The 18,095-nt window shown below is 62.0% G+C and overlaps 6 protein-coding genes across 6 annotated transcripts; 1 reads left to right on the top strand and 5 right to left on the bottom strand.

The window, feature by feature from the left end:
- Window positions 1-401: 401 nt before the first annotated feature.
- Window positions 402-4,793, top strand: PAN0_017d5553 (uncharacterized protein; the record flags this gene model as incomplete). The annotated part of the gene is made up of 1 exon (XM_014799127.1): window positions 402-4,793. One exon carries the CDS (start codon window positions 402-404, stop codon window positions 4,791-4,793), a length of 4,392 nt encoding a protein of 1,463 aa, XP_014654613.1.
- An 86-nt stretch (window positions 4,794-4,879) lies between these two features.
- On the bottom strand, window positions 4,880-5,606 carry PAN0_017c5552 (uncharacterized protein; the record flags this gene model as incomplete). The annotated part of the gene is made up of 2 exons (XM_014799126.1): window positions 4,880-5,183; window positions 5,257-5,606. 2 exons carry the CDS (start codon window positions 5,604-5,606, stop codon window positions 4,880-4,882), a joined length of 654 nt encoding a protein of 217 aa, XP_014654612.1.
- Window positions 5,607-5,865: 259 nt separating this feature from the next.
- On the bottom strand, window positions 5,866-7,356 carry PAN0_017c5551 (sulfite transporter Ssu1; the record flags this gene model as incomplete). The annotated part of the gene is made up of 1 exon (XM_014799125.1): window positions 5,866-7,356. One exon carries the CDS (start codon window positions 7,354-7,356, stop codon window positions 5,866-5,868), a length of 1,491 nt encoding a protein of 496 aa, XP_014654611.1.
- Window positions 7,357-7,797: 441 nt separating this feature from the next.
- On the bottom strand, window positions 7,798-9,393 carry PAN0_017c5550 (MFS general substrate transporter; the record flags this gene model as incomplete). Its single annotated transcript, XM_014799124.1, has 1 exon — window positions 7,798-9,393. One exon carries the CDS (start codon window positions 9,391-9,393, stop codon window positions 7,798-7,800), a length of 1,596 nt encoding a protein of 531 aa, XP_014654610.1.
- Window positions 9,394-9,912: 519 nt separating this feature from the next.
- On the bottom strand, window positions 9,913-13,131 carry PAN0_017c5549 (dipeptidyl aminopeptidase; the record flags this gene model as incomplete). The annotated part of the gene is made up of 1 exon (XM_014799123.1): window positions 9,913-13,131. The coding sequence occupies one exon, from the start codon at window positions 13,129-13,131 to the stop codon at window positions 9,913-9,915; it is 3,219 nt and encodes a 1,072-aa protein (XP_014654609.1).
- Window positions 13,132-13,818: 687 nt separating this feature from the next.
- On the bottom strand, window positions 13,819-17,628 carry PAN0_017c5548 (winged helix DNA-binding domain-containing protein; the record flags this gene model as incomplete). The annotated part of the gene is made up of 5 exons (XM_014799122.1): window positions 13,819-16,099; window positions 16,269-16,513; window positions 16,606-16,910; window positions 17,003-17,262; window positions 17,546-17,628. The coding sequence occupies 5 exons, from the start codon at window positions 17,626-17,628 to the stop codon at window positions 13,819-13,821; spliced, it is 3,174 nt and encodes a 1,057-aa protein (XP_014654608.1).
- Window positions 17,629-18,095: the final 467 nt, after the last annotated feature.

Genomic DNA, 18,095 nt, shown 5'->3' with positions numbered 1-18,095 from the left:
TCTCTCTGATTTATGGGCTTCAATTTACCTTGCGAGGCTTGGCTTCAACTGCCTGCTTCTTCGTCGACCACTTGCTTTTGAAGAGGAGAGTGGATGAATGCGCGGTGAATCTCCAATCGGCGATTCCGAGTGTGGAGGCTGCGTCCGGTCAAAGGCGCGTGGGAACGGTGGGAGAAAAATGCGGCAGATCGCACGAGGCAGGCAGTTGGGGCCCACCCGCGTTGCTCTCGATCGGAGCTGCCGAATTCCCCTCTTGGCTGAAGCGCTGCAACCGCCGTCAACTTCATCTCGGCCCTTCTCATCTCGACTTCACACGCACCATCGGTCCATCCGACGTCCGCAGACGCATCTCGACGGACCGCATCGCCACCACCGCTTTTCACTCCTTGCGAGCAGGCGCCATGTCGGAACCCGACCGCTCCAGCGCGGCCGACCGGCGTGGCCAGTCATCTGCCAAGTCTCGTCAGTTCGAAGTGGCCGCCGACGAGTACCAGGCGCCCTTCCAGCTTCCTGCCAAGAAGATAGCAGCGCAGCCGACCGACAATGCTGATGCTCAGCACACCGCCGCCGAAGCTTTCGCCTCCTCTCCGTACTTCGATGAGCAGGAGGCGCGCGAGGCTTTCGAATGGGCTCAGGCCCAGCGCGAGGCTGGCATTGATGGAGACGCTGGCGCAGATGCTGGCACTGCAGCCTCGGGCGGCGTCGAGATCGGCCGTAGACGCCGTCGCGATAGTCAGGTAGGCAGCTACGACGAGGGCGGCAGCATCTTTGACGGCCCTGGCGCCGGCGCCGTGCCCAGCTCCGTGAGCAGCATGCGCCACGAAATGGCCAGGCCCGAGCTCGGCCGTCGTACCTCGCGCAGCTCCCGCCGTCGTATCTCCATGGAAGGTCGATCGCCGCGTCGCACCCGCAAGCTCTCCTCCGCCTCTGCCCAGAGCGATGCCGTGACCACCTCGAGCGAGCGCAGCGTCTCTCCCGACTCGGTCGCGGGTCGACGCAAGCCCGCCAGCCAGCGCAGCGGTAGCGCCTACCGCTTCGGCCGTAGAAAGCGTCTTTCCGTAGATGCCGACCTCTCCTCTTCGAGCCAGCCAAAGGGCATGCTCGGCTCCATCCTCGCCTCCATCCGCGGCGACCGCGCCGATGACGACAACGAAGACGCCCGAAGCCGTCGCTCCTTCTCCCGCCCACTCCTCTCGCGCAGACGTTCATCAGGTTCGGTCGTCTCGAGCCGAGGTGGCAGATCGGACGCTGGCCACGATGACGATGACGAGGACGACGATGATCGCGACGATAGAGGCTGGAGCGACGACGACTATGGATTCGACGATGAGGAGGAAGACGACGAGTCCTTCAACACCTCGGATGAGGACGAGACTCCCGATCGCAGCGGTCTGCTCCCTTCTGCTTTCGGCACGCTCAGCGGTGCCGTCGACCCGGTCTTTGGCGACACGCGCTTCTCCACCGACCACCCGCCCGAAGACGAGTTGGATGCCGAACTCGCCGGGCGCGACCTTGAGACCGGCGACGCCTCCGGCTTTGGTCGATCCGATGCCGATGTCAGGCCCAGTGCCCGCGACCAAGGTCGCAGCGTCAGCGCAGCCGAGGCCAAGAGGGAGATCAGCTTCTTAGACAAGTCGTCCAGGAGCCGCCAGCAGGTCTACCTCGCGGAAGAAGATACCACCATCCGCTTCACTGGATACCGCACCGTGGTGGTCAACCAGATCATGTACTCGGTCGTTTGCTTCCTCACCATCGGTATCGTCTATCTCATCGGTCGCTGGCTGCCCCGCTTCCGCCTTAAGTACGTCTGCAAGGAGACCGACTTTGAAAGCGCCGAATTCATCATGATCGAGAATCAGTGGGGCGACCTGCACAAGGAACGACTCTCCACCATCCCCTTTGCGCGCCCGCTTGCCACTGTCTTCCCACACTCGTCGCGCGAGCCTCCCGCCACCCAGGCCGAGTCCCAGTCGGCACCCACCATCAACCTCCCTCCCGAGCTCGTCAGCAAGAGCAACGCACCCTCCAAGAACGCGTCGGCAAAGAGCAGCATCGTCAACGGCGGCACTGCCACGCCCAACCTGAATGGCAACGGCACATCCGCACAGGAAACAGGAGGTCTGCCCATGTTGTCCGGCGTGCAGACCGAACAGCTCATGGAACTCACCTTCTTCGACTACCGTTACACACGCTTTGCACTGCATCCGCCGACCGGGCGACTGCGCATGGTCAAGGACTGGCGCGACCCGCTCTGGACCTCGCTCGGCGCCATCAACAATGGCATCAGCCACGACGCTGAGAAGGACCGCACCACCATCTTTGGTCAGAACGTCATCGAGATCAAGGCCAAGTCCACATGGCAGCTGCTGGTCGACGAGGTGCTGCATCCGTTCTACATGTTCCAGATCGTGTCGATCATCCTGTGGTCGTTTGACAACTATTACTACTACGCCTTCTGCATCGCCGTCATCTCGCTCGCCTCCATCTTCACCACGCTCCTCGAGACGCGCCAGACGGTCAACCGGATGCGCGAGATGAGCCGCTTCACCTGCGACGTGCGCGTGCTCCGCGAGGACAGCTGGCAGGTGCTCGACTCGAGCGCGCTTGTCCCCGGTGACGTGTACGACGTGGCCGAGTCCGGGCTGCTCCTCTTCCCAGCGGACAGCGTGCTGCTCAGCGGCGATGCGATTGTCAACGAAAGCATGCTCACCGGCGAGAGTGTGCCCGTCAGCAAGGTCCCGCTCACCACGCAGAGCATGGTCGGTCTCCACGCTGCAGGCACCGAAGTGACGCCCGACCTCGCCAAGCACTTCTTGTTCTCGGGCACGCGCATCATCCGCATCCGTGGCAGCGTCGCGACGGACAAGGGCGACGCGGGCGCCAAGGCTATGGTGGTGCGCACGGGCTTCAACACCACCAAGGGTGCACTCGTGCGCAGCATGCTCTTCCCCAAACCCATGGGCTTCAAGTTCTACCGCGACTCGTTCCGCTTCATCGGCTTCCTCGCTGCCACTGCCGGCATCGGCTTCACCTTCGCTGCGGTCAACTTTGTCAAGATCGGCATTGCGTGGCATACGATCGTCATCCGCGCGCTCGATCTGGTGACGGTGGTGGTGCCGCCTGCGCTGCCCGCGACCATGTCCATCGGTATTTCGTTTGCTATCAATCGGCTGCGCAAGCTCGGCATCTTCTGCATCTCGCCCAACCGCGTCATCATCGGCGGCAAGGTCAACGTCTTCTGCTTCGACAAGACGGGCACGCTCACGGCGGATGGACTCGACGTGCTCGGCACGCGCACCATCGACGTCAAGGCCGGCCGTTTCAGCGAGCTGCACGAGACGGTCGACGAGATGCCCGTGGGCGCGGGCGCCAAGAGCGACGCCGATGCGCGCAAGATGCCGCTGCTGTATGCGCTCGCCACGTGCCACTCGCTCAAGGTGGTCGACGGCGAGGTGATCGGCGACCCGCTCGATGTCAAGATGTTCGAGTACACCGGCTGGACGCTCGACGAGGGCAAGGAGCGCGCGGCCAAGGCGACCACCAAGAGTGGCACCGCCAAGAACGGCAAGTCCAAGCTCACCGAGCGCCCGCCTGCGCTCGTCCAGACCGTTGTGCGTCCGCCGGGCGGGCAGGCGTTTGAGGTGGAGGACGCGATCAAGTCGGGCAGGCATGCGCACTTCCTCGAGCTAGGTGTGCTGCGCACGTTCGAGTTTGTCTCGTCGCTGCGCCGCATGAGCGTGATCGTAAAGCGGCTCAAGTCGCCGTCGATGGAGGTGTTTGTCAAGGGCGCGCCCGAGGTGATGGCGGACATCTGCGACAAGGACACGTTCCCGGCCGACTACGACGACCTGCTCTCGTACTACACCAAGCACGGCTACCGCGTGATTGCGTGTGCCGGCAAGTCGATGGCGGGCATGAGCTGGATCAAGGCGCAGCGCATGCGCCGCGAGCACGCCGAGAGCGGACTGCGCTTCCTGGGCCTCATCATCTTTGAGAACAAGCTCAAGGAGGGCACGGCGCCGGCGATCGACGTGCTGCGCCAGGCCAACATCATCACCAAGATGGTCACGGGTGACAATCCGCGTACGGCGATCAGTGTGGCGCGCGAGTGCGGCATGGTGGGACCGTCGGCGCACGTGTTTATGCCGACGTTTGTGCACGGTGGCGAGCGGGATGCGCGCGCGGTGATCGACTGGTCGAGCGTCGACGACGACCGCATCAAGCTCGACGCGTACCGGCTGCAGCCGCGCGAGGTGGATCCGCACGTGCTCGATCTGGAGGAGTTTGACTTCCACGACTACCAGCTCGCGCTGACCGGCGACGTGTTCCGCTGGATGGTCGACTTTGCGCCCGTCGAGACGCTGCGACGCATGCTCATCAAGGGCACCATCTTTGCACGCATGTCGCCCGACGAAAAGCACGAGCTTATCGAACGCCTCCAGGCGCTCGGCTACACGGTGGGCATGTGCGGTGACGGTGCCAACGACTGCGGTGCACTCAAGGCTGCCGATATCGGCATTTCGCTCAGCGAGGCCGAAGCGTCGGTCGCCGCGCCGTTTACGTCCAATCGCGGCGATATTGGCTGTGTCATTGACACGATCAAGGAGGGTAGGGCGGCGCTGGTGACGAGCTTCGGCTGTTTCAGCTACATTTGCCTCACGTCGCTGCTGCAGTTCTGCTCGGTGTTGCTTCTGTATTCGTTTGGTGGCTCGCTGGGCGACGGCCAGTTCTTGGCCGTCGACTTTGGCGTGCTGACACTCAGTGTGTTCAGTGCGCGCACAGGGCCGTACTGAGCTGTGGAAACCTGGAAGACAAATTCTTTCTGCAATTTCAAACGACAAGATCCAGAGTGCGAGTGAACAGCGGGTTGTGTTTCGGATCAATGTTGAGCGTCGGTGATGGGTTCGAAGGTCCAGTTTTCGACGGTACCCTCGGTGGATTCGGAGAGTGGGCCGCAGACCATAGCGCCGAGCCACCAGGTCTCGTGCTCGGCGTCGGTGGGCGGTGCAAAGCCCTTCTTTTCGCGCAGCAGGATGCGGCTCTTCTCGCCCGCCGGGGTGTAGTAGACGTGGACGTCCGGGCCGACCTTTTCGATCTCGACGTCGACCTTGGCTGCGTCCTTACCGGGCGCATTAGCGAGCGGCGCCACGTTCCAGTCCGAGAACGGATCGCTCACCACCACGCTGCATCCCCGACAATACAAGCTGGTCAGCGTGCTGAGAAAAGAGGTTTGTTTGTGAAGGGAAGGAGGCTTACCCGATGAACTGGCGTCCTTGTTCGATTTCGATGCCTGACTTGAGCCATTTCTGGCCCTCGCCGTTGGCGCCCTCATTGGGGTTGACTCGTCTGAGAAAGAGTGTTGCCTGCTGGAAGCGCTCGGTGCCTGGCTGATGCAAGGTTCCCTTGAGCCTCCAATTGGCAGTCGGCGAAAGCTTGTGCAGCTGGTACAGCACGGGTGCCGAGGCTCGGTGTGCGGAAGACTCGGGCACGGAACCAGGCGCCGTAGTCCAGTAGTCGGTCTTTGGCCCCGAACTGATCCGGATCGTAGAGCCAGATTGGCTGTACGAAGAAGTACCCGTAGGATCGTCGAATGTAAACCCGGACATTGTTGCGAGATGGATGAGTTCAAGAAGAGAGCGGAGCACGGAGCAAGAGGTATTTGTACCCCGCACGGTCAGGCCGCACGGACGTGTTCACGTGGAGGTCCAGCTCGGCAATCTAGTCATACCGACCCGACGCAACGCCGCTTGCCGGTCTTGGCATTGCTCAGCGCATTGTCGACTCATCAGCCACATCACATGTCTTCAACTCCGTGGACTACAATGCACCTGTCCTGTCTAGCAAACTTAAATTACAGCATGCGACTCAATTTGTGCGTTGGGCTGGTCTACCTCTACTCCTGGACCGACCGAGCCACATCTTTGCTCTGCTGAGCGAGCCATCGTGTCTGCTCCTGCTCCTGCTGTGCTCGTCTCCATCCTCGCCTTCGTCGAACGCAGGCCGTGGCTGATAGGTATACTTCCTCGCTGGAGGCACGTACTTGGGCGGCTCGCCGCTCTCGTCGCACATCTCGGCGAGACACGGCGAGAAGAAGATCTCGCCACGTACCGCCTTCTTCATGGTCATGCTCGCAACACCAATCCAGAGGATGACCTCGGCGAGTGCGAGCACCGTGCCGATCACGCGGAACGCACCCGAATCGAGCACCACGCTGAACTTGATCGCTGCGGTGGCAAAGACGCCGAGGGGGAAGGTAGTCGCCCAGAACCCGAGATTGAAGCTCAGCTCGGACACTAACCACAGATCGACTAGGCTCGATACGGCAAGTACGAGCCAGACCAGGCCGAGGCCCCAGATGACGAGCGCAACGGGCACCGAGACGGCATAAATGGCAGTGGCCATGATGCGTGCTGTCTCTGCATCGGTGGCGTTGGGGCTGGGAAGCGCCGTGTGCTCCGAGAGCGAGATCTTGTACAGCACGGAGGAGAGCTGAAGCAGCCCAAATGCGCCCTGCCCGCACGGTCCGAGCGGAAGAAAGGTGGACACGATGAGCTGGGCTGGCGGAATCTTGTAGATCGCCTGGCGCGCGTAGTAGAGCGACATGAGCAGGAACGCCATCCCAAACCCGGTGCCCCAGAGCACCCAGCAGACGATCAGCGTCAGCCTTGCATGAGCCGGCGGCAAGATGTCCGCCACCAACCCGCCCGTTGCTGCGCACACGATCGTCGTCACCACGGGCAGGAACCACACGCCCGTGATCTTGTCGAACGACTGCACGTGCCTTGTAAACTGGATGAACGGGAGGCCGATGCAAATCGCCAGGCTGAGCACCGCGTTGATCCACCAAAGCACCCACGTGAATGTGGCAAATCCAGGTCCCCAGGCGGGAGCGGCCGAGATGGCACACATGGAGATGAGCGTGCACATGCCCATGCTGAACGTGCCGAGGAAGAGCGACTGAGCCGGATGGAAGAGCATGATCCAGAAGAGCTGTGGCCAGATGATGTAGCGTGCGATGCTGATGCCAAGGAAGAGCAGGAAGAGAAGCACGTTGAAGCCAAAGATGACGTTGCTGATGATGCCCAGTCCGTTGAACTGGTAGGGCAGCTGGTGGAGCAGGATCGATGTGATGCCCGTGCCCATGGTCACGCTGAACCAGCTTGGGGTGAAGTGCATGGTGATGCGACGGATCTCCTTGCGGAAGCGTTGTGCGCGGCTGGGTGTGGAAGTGGATGCGGTCGGTGGCGGGGCGATGGAATCCGTGGCCGAGGCTGGACTCGACTCGGTGGTCGTGGTGTTGCTGAGGTGCGCAGGCGCATCGCCCGGCAACGGCGCACCTTTCTCCAGATCAGCCATGGTCGCGACGAAAGGTTCAGAGTGCTCGCTATAACATGCGATTCCGGTTCAAGGAAGAAAGAGGGTGGTGGTTGGGAAGGATGAATAGGATGTCGTGCGACTCGGCCAACGGATGCGAGCTGCTGCTGAGTTCATCCAAATGTGACTCTGACTTTTTTGGATTTCAGGCACGGGGTTTAAGCCGGCCATCTGCGGCTGACGCCGTGTGGGGCGAAATTTGGTGGCGGCTCGGCAGGTGAAAGATGCAGCGGCAGCACGCCACAACCCTCTGGACCGCATTTCGGCGCACGCCATCTGCTGTGATACTCTGCAGCTCCCACCCCGCATCCACATCCGGCGGCAAACACAAAGGGTCACGAGGTATAAAAAAATCCATTCGAACCAACCAAGCCGAACGGCGATATTTTACAGAGGCAGCAAGAAATACTGCACATGGATGGATCAGTCGAGCCTGTCCTCGTCGTGCTCCGCAGCACCACCATCGGCGCCGCGGCTGAAGAAGCGCTGCTTAAAGTGGCTGCGGTTGGTGAGGGTCCAGAGGCCGACCTGGGCGGCGAGCAAGCCGACGAGGATGGGCGGCAGAACCTTGATTCCCTGCGGTGCCGCCTGGGAGGCCAGACCGACAAGGAGAGGCAGCAGCGCCATACCGGCCGCGGCGAATGAGGAAATGAAGCTGATGGCTGCCGTGAGGTGCGCGCGCGGACGAATGGTCTTGCTCGCCACGCGGATCATGATGGGGAATGCCGGTCCGAGGAAGATACCGAGCAGCGCGAGCGCGACGGCGTTGGCGATGATGTTGGGGACGAGCCAGACAAGCAGCTGAAGGCCGACGGCGCACACGAGGTAGATGAGGCTGGCAAGTTCGTCGCCCAGCCACGCAGTGAGCGGAATGAGCAGGATGCGACCGAACGCAATGCCCGCCCAGAAGCCCGAGACGAGCACGTTGGCGCTCGTCTCCTGGTTGCGCACCTCGATGAGGAACGTCGAGGTCCAGCCGCCCACTGTGACTTCGCACCCGACGTAGATCATGGTGAACAGCGCCAGCAGCTGCACCTTTTGCTGCTTGACCACCGCGCGCAGCTTGTACATGCCCGAGCGCGTGTCTTCCACGGGCGCGGGGATCGGCATGAGGTCGAGCGGCGCATGCGAGCTGGAGCCGGGCGTGGGCGGAATGGCCTTGTCCTTGTCGTCGGCGGAGTCGGAGGCCTGGGTAGCGGTGCGAGGCTGCAGCTCGATCGACGCTTCGTCGGTGGCGAGCTGCTGGGCTGGGCCCTCGACAAGTTCATCGCGCTGCAGCTTGAATGCTACAGTGACCATCGTGAGAACGGCAAGCGCGAGCGCCAGACTGACGCAGAAAAAGTACTGGAACGCGATGCCCTTTCTGCCCTCGTGCAGGAACGGGATGGCTGCCAGCGGTGACGAGAGCGCGCCGAGGCCATACAGAAAGTGCACGACACCGAGCCTGACATCCGACCTTGGGCGCTGCGAGATCCACACGTTGACGAGCGCATCGAGTGAAGAGTTACTCATGCCGGAGAACATCATGGCGACGATGAGCACTGGGAAGGGCGGCATGGTGAGGAAGACCACGGGGAAGACGAGGCCGAGCGCGGCGGCAACGCTGATGATCTTGCCGAATCCGAACCTGTCCATGAGCGGCGAGACGAATGCGGCTGCGATGATGCAGCCGACGAAGGTGCCGACAAAGAGCATGGATACGAGCACGAAGCTCAGATTCCAGTGCTCGCGGATGGCGGGCAACAGGGCACCGGGCGTGGCATCCACCCAGCCTGCGAGCAAGAAGCACGTGTACAGCGAGGCCTCCTTGAGGAAGGTGCTCTTGCTCGCCTGGGCATCCGAGCCCTCGGGGGCTGCGGCGAAGCGGCTGAACGCGCTCTTGAACGCCTGACGAATCGGACCATGGTTGCGCGTACGCAGCGAGGCAGAGGCAGATGCAGGCGCCGATGCAGTAGCAGCTGTGCGGGAACGCACTCTGGACGCAGCGGGCAGATCGACGGAAGCCTCGCGCAGCGACATGACGGCAATGTCAAACGGGGATGGGCACCGATAAGCAGGAAAGTCTGACGCTGGGGACTATCTGAACCCGCCGCGCGGAAAAGGCGAGGGCTTTATACGAAACGCGGGACTGTGAACCCCGGTCAAAAAAGCTTTATGAAATTGACCGACGCGCCGGCAGTATGGCAGCTGCTCGGGCGTGCCGGTCTTCAAAACTCGGCCACGTCGGAACCTTGCCCTTGACAGCCGTCCAAGCGGAGAGGAAGGCGGGCTGAGTCGCCGGAGACGAGCCGACGAGTGGCCGGCGTGACTCGTTGCCAAGGCGCGGTCAGCAGGGGTCTGCTGTCGGTTATGCCCGAAACCGACCTCCGCGTGATCCGCGGGCCACGTCAACCAAAATCACGCACCGAGCACTCACCGAACACGCGCCAATCCCACAAACCCCACAAACCCTGCATCAAGAAAACATCCGCTCCGTAGGAAGGCGATGATCAATGGCAAAGCATCTGTCCATTCGGCAATACATGTGGGGACAAATGTCTACGCCCGGCGCTCCACTGAATTGTGCAGTGCGGGTCGGTTCTTGGCCTTTGCGCCCTTGGGCTCCCTGCGCCCACCAGCGCCCCACAGCTCGGCGATAAAGCTGGTCATCTCCTCAAACAGCTCTCGGTACGCTCCGCGCACGCTGATGCTGTGTGCGCTATCGGTGAACATCCTGAAGCGGAAGCCGCGGAGCTTGGCCTTGGTGAGCATGTCCAACAGATGCGCCGAATTGCTGAAATGCACGTTGTCGTCTGCCGAGCCCTGCATGAGCAGGTACTTGGTCTTGCCAAATGCGCTGTTGACGTGTACCGCCGAGGCGTCGTAGCCTTTGCGGTTGGTGTGCGGCGATTTCATGTAGCGCTCCGTGTACACCGAGTCGTAGAACGCCCAGCTCGTCACCGGCGCCACCGACACGGCGAGCGAAAACACCTTTTGGTCCAGCTCGACACTCTTGGCCGTCAGGTAGCCGCCGTAAGACCAGCCCCATACGCCCACCCGCTTTTCGTCGACGTACGGCAGCGTGGCGATGGCTGCAGCAGCCTCGTTGACATCGTGCGCCTCGGCATCACCCAGCTTTCCCGCAACAGTGGCACGGTACGCCTGCCCGCGGAAGCCAGTGCCGCGTGCATCGACAACGACCACAATGTAGCCCAGTGTAGAGGCGACGTACTGGTGCCAGTCAGCACGCGCCCACCGCGCATCCACGAGCTGCGAGTCCGGCCCGCCATACACGCGCACCAGCACGGGGTACTTTGTTGCGCCAGACGCATCAAAGTCATGCGGCCGGATCTCCTGCACACTCGCCACCGCGCGGCTGCCATCCGCCAGCGTGCTGTTGAGCACGAGCTGGTAGAACGTGCTGCTCGGCTTGACGTACTGGCTCGACATCTGGCGCAGCAGCACGTTCTCCTCGAGCATCAGCTCGAATGACGCATCGTCCACTCCCACCACCTTCTGGTACGGAACGTCGGGGCCTTGGTAGTCGAGCACGTAGTACGCACCCTTGGGGTCGAAGCGCACGTCGTACGAGCCGGGCTTGGACACATCCGTGAGCGGCACGGGCTCTTTGAGCGTGTAGGTCGCCGGCGTGCGCGACGATGCCGAAGCCTGCCAGTCCGGCAGCTCGACATAGTACGCATTGCGCAGCGCGGGCGTCGGGCGTGCGGCTACAAAGTACGCCCGCCTGCGCCGCGCATCCACGTGCTTGAGCGCAGCGATCTCCCACGCGCCGTCGGTGAGGAAGACCGGCTGATCCGACGTCGCAGAGTCGTAATACGCCAGGTGGCGGAAGCCCTGTGGCGAAACGACAATATCGAGGTAGGCTGTGGAGCCGACCGAGAGATTGTGGTGGGAGAGCGGCTCAATGGTCTGTGCGGCACGGATCCAGCCGCTCTTGTCCGCACGTGCATCCTGCTTCCGCACCACTTCACCCTCTACATCCGCACCGGCACTTCCCGCCTTGATCGTCGGCAGCATGCCGCGCGCAACGTCAAAATGCACGATGCGCATCACGTCGCTGTACCGATCCGTCTCCTTGACCAGCAGTGCGCTGTCCGACACCCATTTGACCTCAGTCACCAGCCGCTCCTTGACGCCCGCGTCCGTCGACAGCAGCCGATCCACCTCGTCCGCCGCCTTGCCCTTGCTCGACATCGGACTGTGCAGCGTATACTGCGTCGGCCGCACCGCGCCGCCCTGGCGCGTCGCAGAACGGATCTCGTCCAGATCGATCATCTTGACGCTCACCGTCGGATTCGCAAAGCCCGGCTTGGGGTACTTCATGCGTGTCATCTTCTGGTACGCCTGCGTCATCCCCGCGCGGTACAGGTCCGGATTGTAGACCGGGAACTCGTACACGGAAACCGCCGTCTCGTCGAGGCGCAGGAAGACGAGCTTCGAGCCGGCCGGACTGAACCACATGACCGAGTCGGTGCCGAACACCTCCTCCTCGTACACCCAGTCCGGCACCGCGTTGAAGATCGTCGCCGCCCCGTCGTCGGTCACCTTGACCGCACTCTCGCCCGCGCGCGGCACGACGTACAGGTTGTTCTCCTCGACAAACGCGATCGTCGGCGCCTCGTCCTTGTTCGCCCCCGCTGGACGCGGCGCCCAGGCGGCATAGGTCACCTTTGGCGGAGCCTTGGGTCCCGATCCTAGCTGTGTGGTCCTCTTGGCCGCAATTTCGTGTAGCCACAGATGGCTCTTCTTGCTGTATCGCCACTGGTCGGTCTCCTCGGTGAAGAAGAGCACCCAGCGCAGATCGGGTGATAGCTTGAAGCTCGTCCAGGTGAGCATCCTGCCGTTGGCATCCAGCACGTTTTTGCCCTCGACCACCAGCACCTTCCCTGCGAACGGCGCCACTTTACCGCTGCCCGTCTTTTGGTGGCGTGCGTGCGTGACGTCCTCGAGCCAGATGTCGCGCTTGGTCCAGTCGACATGGCTGAACACACCCTCGTCCGGATCCTCTTCGCTCCACGTCAGGTCGCTCGTTTGCGGTGCAAGCGTACCGCTGAACACCGTGTCCATATCGAGCGGCATCAGATCGTGCCCATCGTGCGTCTTGAACGAGGTCACTTCGGCCTCAGTCAGACCCGTACCCGCAGCAGCCTGAGCCACAGTTTCCCAGCCAGGGTCTTGGAAGTCGACTTTGAATAGCTGTGTGTTGGCGAGCGCGTAGTGACCCGCTGGCGTGTTGGGCGAGGCAGGCTGCTTCCAGCTCTGCGATGATTCCATCGATGCATCCGCCGAAATGTTGTTGCTTGGCTTTGCTGTTCCCACGGAGGTGCTCGCTGGGGCTGCAGAGGCTGTGTTGGACGAGAGCCACTGCAGGAGTGGCAAAGCGAGCATGAAGCCGATCACGACGCCGGAGAATATCAAACAGCCTGAGAACGCAGTAAGTCTACGCTTGCCCGAGCGGTGCGGCGAGGAGCGTAGCTGACTCCAGATGCGCGAGCCTTGGTGCGGTTTGCGTGCGTCACGGTCAGCCTGCATGAGTCCGACCTCCTCGTCATCGTCAAGCCGCACCCCGCCAAGGCCGTCCTCCAGCTCGTCGTGTGCATGGTAGCGCGATGAGACTCGGGTTGGCGGGTATAGAGGAGCATCGTCGGACGAGGCGTCGTCGCGATAAGGCTTCTCATCTCGCTCCTCCACCGTAGCATCCGACGCTGTTGCCTGCGAGTCGTACGACGTCCGTGGCACCACTCGTGGGTCCACCATCGCGGGAAGTGCACTTCTTTCCTGGCGTGATCCGAGACTAATGCCCTCTTGAGTGTGCCTGTAAAACGTCGGATGGTTGCGCCTGCTACTACTCTAAGTCGAGGCAGCCGCAGATGGTGGTTAGAGTCCAACACCTCAGGTGGGCTTGAGCGTGGCCGCAAATCGGAATTCCACATCCCTGTTCGGCTGGCGAAATGTAATCGCCGACGCGCCCGCCATGCATGTCGGCTGCCTCCCCGCATTCCCCGTGACACGCACGCGCTTTCCAGCCCCACCAGGCACCGAAATCATCTGATTCCACACAAATCCACAGCACATCGCTCGAGGCTTCCAGGTAAAAAAGGTACAGAAGGTGACTTCGGGCATTAAACGACGACGAGAGTCCGAGCTTGTACAGGCCGCAAGGCGGAGAGACAGAGGGGGGATCAAATCGAAAAAACGAGCGTGGTCAGACTCTCCCGACACTAGCCCCGCTGCACACTGTGCCAGCAATGCTGAGGGGAAAGCCACAGTCGGCCAAGATGGGGGGAAATGCCAGCGTAGGCACAATCGTGGAGAGGGAAGAAGAGAAGTTGGGTTCAGGGGATGTCCTTGAGGGGAAAGGATTGTGGAGACAAACGAAGGGGAGAATCACTGGGATGGCGACGACGTGCGCCAGCCACCCGGGTATCAAAGAAGACATCGCGTTCAGATTGGCGACTTGCGCTTGGCAAGCCCGGGCGACGTTGACTGCATGAGCACTGGCGTGCCCTGCGCGCTAGGCCCAGAATTGGACGCCGTGCGCTTCATGGGCGTGCGCATCGCCTTGGCATTGGGACCATCGGCCTCCGGCCCAAAGAAGCTCTGGTCGGCAAGAGAAAGACCATGGCCGTACGAGGGGAATCCGTTATTGGTCACGAACGGCGAGCCATCGAACGGCTTGAACTGGCCACCCGCCAATGACCCCGGCGCCGGCGACGGAGGCAGCGGAGTGTTGATCGCTGCCATCATCGCTTGATGCTGTGGCGTCAGCGGCGACGGCGGCATGCTCATCACGCCCAGCCCTGCATTGCTTGCCGATAGCCCTGCTGATGTCGGGCTCACGCTCGGATGCATGCCGCCAAACATGCCAGATGCAGCCGAAGTGTCAATTGCGAGCCCCGCCAGGCCCGGTCGGTTGACGCCGCCGCGGCCGATATTGAAGTGGGGTGCAGGCATCTGTCCCTCGCCGAAAGAAGCCGAGCGCTGCGGCAGACCAGCAGGCAGCATGCCCATCTCACCCTGCATCGATCCGTGCATGGGCGAGCCGTTCATGGCAAGCATGCTCTCGCTATGCGCCGAGCTCGCCGACACGCGACGCGAGATGGGCGTGCCCGTCATGGCGAACCCATCCGGCGCACCGCCAAAGTGGTGTTGGGGTGCATGCATCGGTGGCGGAGCGTGGCCCGGCCCAGGCACCATGCCAGGCGTCGGGCCCATCCTCAGCCCACCCGGTCCGACACCAGCGCCGAACTCGGGCTCGGTGACAAAGATAGGCGGGCCATCGTGACCCTGCGGCGTCCACAGGCCTTGCGGCGGCATGGGCGAGGGCAGGTCCAGCGTGGGGATGCGCACGTCGAAACCAATGTTGCCGCCGCTCGTCTTTTTGACGTGCTCGAGCACCAGGCCAAGCACGTCTCGGAGTTGGGTTGTAAAGGTTCGCAGCGCCATGTTCTGCTCTGTGAGCTCCTCGAGCCGGAATTGCATCTCGTCGACCTGCTGACGCAGCTGCATCTGCCCCACACTGACGCTGTACTGCAGATCGCGAGCTTCGACCCGCGCGTGTTCAGAGTCCAGGGCCTTCCTACGGATGTCATCGAGCAAATCCGAACGGCCGCGCAGGAACTTGGGATGCGAGAACTCCCAGATCTGCGCGTCCACCGACTGTCGATGGCCGCGGGGCGTCTTGTTCACCTTGTAGAAGCCGTACATGTTCAGCTGTCGGATAAAGCTGGAAAAGTTGCTGTGCTTAAAGTGCTTGCCCAGCACCTCCTTGGCGAACTCGTCAAAGTTGCACACCATGACGCTGGTGCCGTTGCGATTCCAGCTGATGAGATGCTGGTAGTCGGGGTCGCTGACCATGCGGAAGAGCTTGTAGACAAATTTGCTGCTTTGGCGTTTCTCTGCCGCCAGCTCGGCTTCCGACTGGCTAGCGACATTGGCATCATCGATCGAGACGTCACCCATGCTCTGATTTGCCGCGCCGCCGGCACCGAAGCCGGAGCTTGGGCTGTCGGCATTCTGTGATCCCGCGGCGCTTTTGATCGAAGTAGAGCTGTAGGAGCGCATCGTCGACGTCAGGCCAGCCGACTCGTTTCCGAGGTTGTACTCGGTCTTGAGAGGAGACGATGCGGTAGGAACGCCGAGGTGGGCTTCTGTGGCTGTGCCCACCGGCGCATCAGGATGCAAGAGCGGCGAGGTTGATGTGGTGCTGGGCATGTTGAATGAAGCAGTGGCATCGGCCGGTGACGCGAGGGTGGACTGAGGTGAGGCCGTGTTGTTAGGCGGGAAACTGAGCGAGTTGGCGACGCCCTGCTGCTGGTGTGCCTGTGCGTGTGAGGCGTCGGCTTCACCGCCCGTGACCGAGAGGTTGGAGATGTTGAGATGGAGATTGCCGCCCGACGAGGAGCTCGGGCGCATCGCCGAGGTGTCTTGAGCGTACAGACTGAGCGAGGAGTCGGCTGCGCTCATGTTGCCGATCTGCTGGATGGACGCAGGCGAGCCGGCGGCGGAATGCTGAAGTTGGTGATGTGGAGAGGATGAGGACGGAGCCTGAAAGAAGGCATCAAACGCGGGGTCAAAGCTTTGACCGTGTTCCATGCCGTTCATGTTGAGCAAAGGCGGACCACAGAGGCAACCGAACGGCGTCCTGGAGCTGCGAGTGGCGAGCGTCGGTGGCGCACCAAGGGTATCAATGATGGGCGTGACGGCCTGCTTGAGCGCTACGTTCCTGCTCCGACAACAGGCCAGAAGATGCTGCGCAGAGGGCAAGTGCGGGTGCAGGAGCTGTCGACAGCGATCTTTTCGGCGTTGTGCGTGAGATTGTCGTTCGGTCTTGCCGGGCGATTGTCACGTTGGAAAAGGATGGGTGCAGACGAGTTCGAGCGAGCAATCGACACTCGTCTTCGACACGCACGGAAGAGGGCGAAGAGAAGCTTACTAGGCGTAAGGATGGAGCAAGGCGAAGCGATGTAGGCGGAAGCACCTGTGCGGAATCGAGCCGATTCTTGGTTCGGACTTGCCGAGGACCGGACGAGGCGAAGGCTGAATTGCAGCTGTGCCGCACCTCGTGCGCGAGCAGACGTTGACCGGACGTAGCCGATGGAAGGATTTGGTTGCGTTGCAAAGAAGGAGCGATATGATGCTGGGCTAATGCCGAAGCTCACGAGAGGTGAAAAGAGCGAATGCTGGCCAAAGCCGCGCACATTGACGAGTCGACCGAGTCGGTGTGGGAACGACCGAGGTGAGCACAGGTGGACTCGAGAATGCGTTTGTAGCGGTGCGTTGCGTCGACCGGAGCGTCGCAGCGCGATGTCGAGTTTGTCGAATGGAATGGGAGGAAGGTGGAAAGGCAAAGGATATCGTCGGAGCAACCTCCAAGGGGCTTGCGATGTCGCTTCCGAGAATCTTGAGCAGAGCGGACAGGGCAGCGCGAGAGAACAACAGACCCGCGAAGGCAGGCGCGCAACGCTTTGAGCGGAGGAGGGCGAACGCACAGGCGAGCGCGGCGCGACGGGGTGGCCGAAACCTCAGGAGCAGAGCTGGGGCAAAGGGGCAGGGCCAGAGCGGAGCCAGACCGACCCGCCGACGCAGAGCGTGTCGCCAGTTAAGCCGGTCAGCCAGCTACTGTAACTTGGGCGGAAGCGCATGGCGCCCGCAGCGGCAGGGCCGGCGCAGCGCTGTCTGAGCGGAGAAGGGCTTGACAGCCGGGGCGTGCCACGCACTCTAGCCTGACTGTGCAAAAATGGGCCGAGCTTGGACGCCAGCTTTGCACCAGAGGCGGAGGGAGAGGCAGGAGCAGAGGCAGAGAGCAGTGAGCGTTGGCCGCAGAAGACTGGACCTGCTCGCTTGTGCTGGCGGCAAGTTAGCAGCGCACCTGCGAGAGCCGAGCGTCTGCACATCGCAAAAAGTCCAGGTAGCCTGCCAGCCAGGAGGAACTCCTTTCAAGGCGCGTTCGGCTGTGAGTTGGCGCCGCCTCGAAATGCGCTGCGTGTCTCAGTGTCGCATCTTGGACCGGGTCGCGCTCTGTCGGGCCTTCCGGTGTGATAGTCAAATAAGTTAGCCACGCAGAGAGTGCGGCTCCAGTGCCTCTGTCCGCACGCGCATGCCTGCGTCGGGGATGCGAGGCTGGGCATGTGGATCTCTTTTTTTTTGTTGCAGCCGGGAGACCGTGCACGTATTCCTTCGCTTCGTCGAGGCTTTGTTAACAAGAACCGAGAAGCGAGAAATGCGCATACGAGCTGGTCCGTTGAAGCTCATTGTTTGGCGTGCCTGTCGTCGGCCAAAGCTAGCTTGACGAGACTTGCCTTGTGCATAAGAGTGGACTTGCTTGCGTGGCTCGAGTCAAGATGCAAGAACAGGAAGAGGGACCATCCAGCTTAGGCTAGGAAGGAGCGAAGGCGGAGCAGCACGGCCCCACACGTCCTCCCCACACCCTCGCGAGTGGGCCTATGCAGCGTCCAGACGGCTTTAGCCTCTCCCAACCGCCCCTTAACATCGCCCACGGAACGCGCTGGTGCAGTCTCCCCGCCCCTTCCCCCATTTAGCCAACGGGATCCCCGCGGTGCTACTTTCGACAGCTTTCAGAACGGATATGCCGTGCTCGCCTTGCCCGCACCGGCACGTCTAGGCCGCACGCTAGAAGCAATGGGCGCCGGCAGCTCGCTTAGGCCTTCAAGCTCCCGCAGATCCGCCCAGGCTGCGTGCCTATTCCCGACTGCTCTCTA

The sequence above is a fragment of the Moesziomyces antarcticus genome (assembly GCF_000747765.1).
Source record: "Moesziomyces antarcticus DNA, scaffold: scaffold_v10017, strain JCM 10317, whole genome shotgun sequence".
NCBI classification, from domain to species: Eukaryota; Fungi; Basidiomycota; class Ustilaginomycetes; order Ustilaginales; family Ustilaginaceae; genus Moesziomyces; species Moesziomyces antarcticus.
The sequence above is the reverse complement of the archived record's forward strand: the minus strand, read 5'-3'. Positions and strand labels throughout refer to the sequence as shown.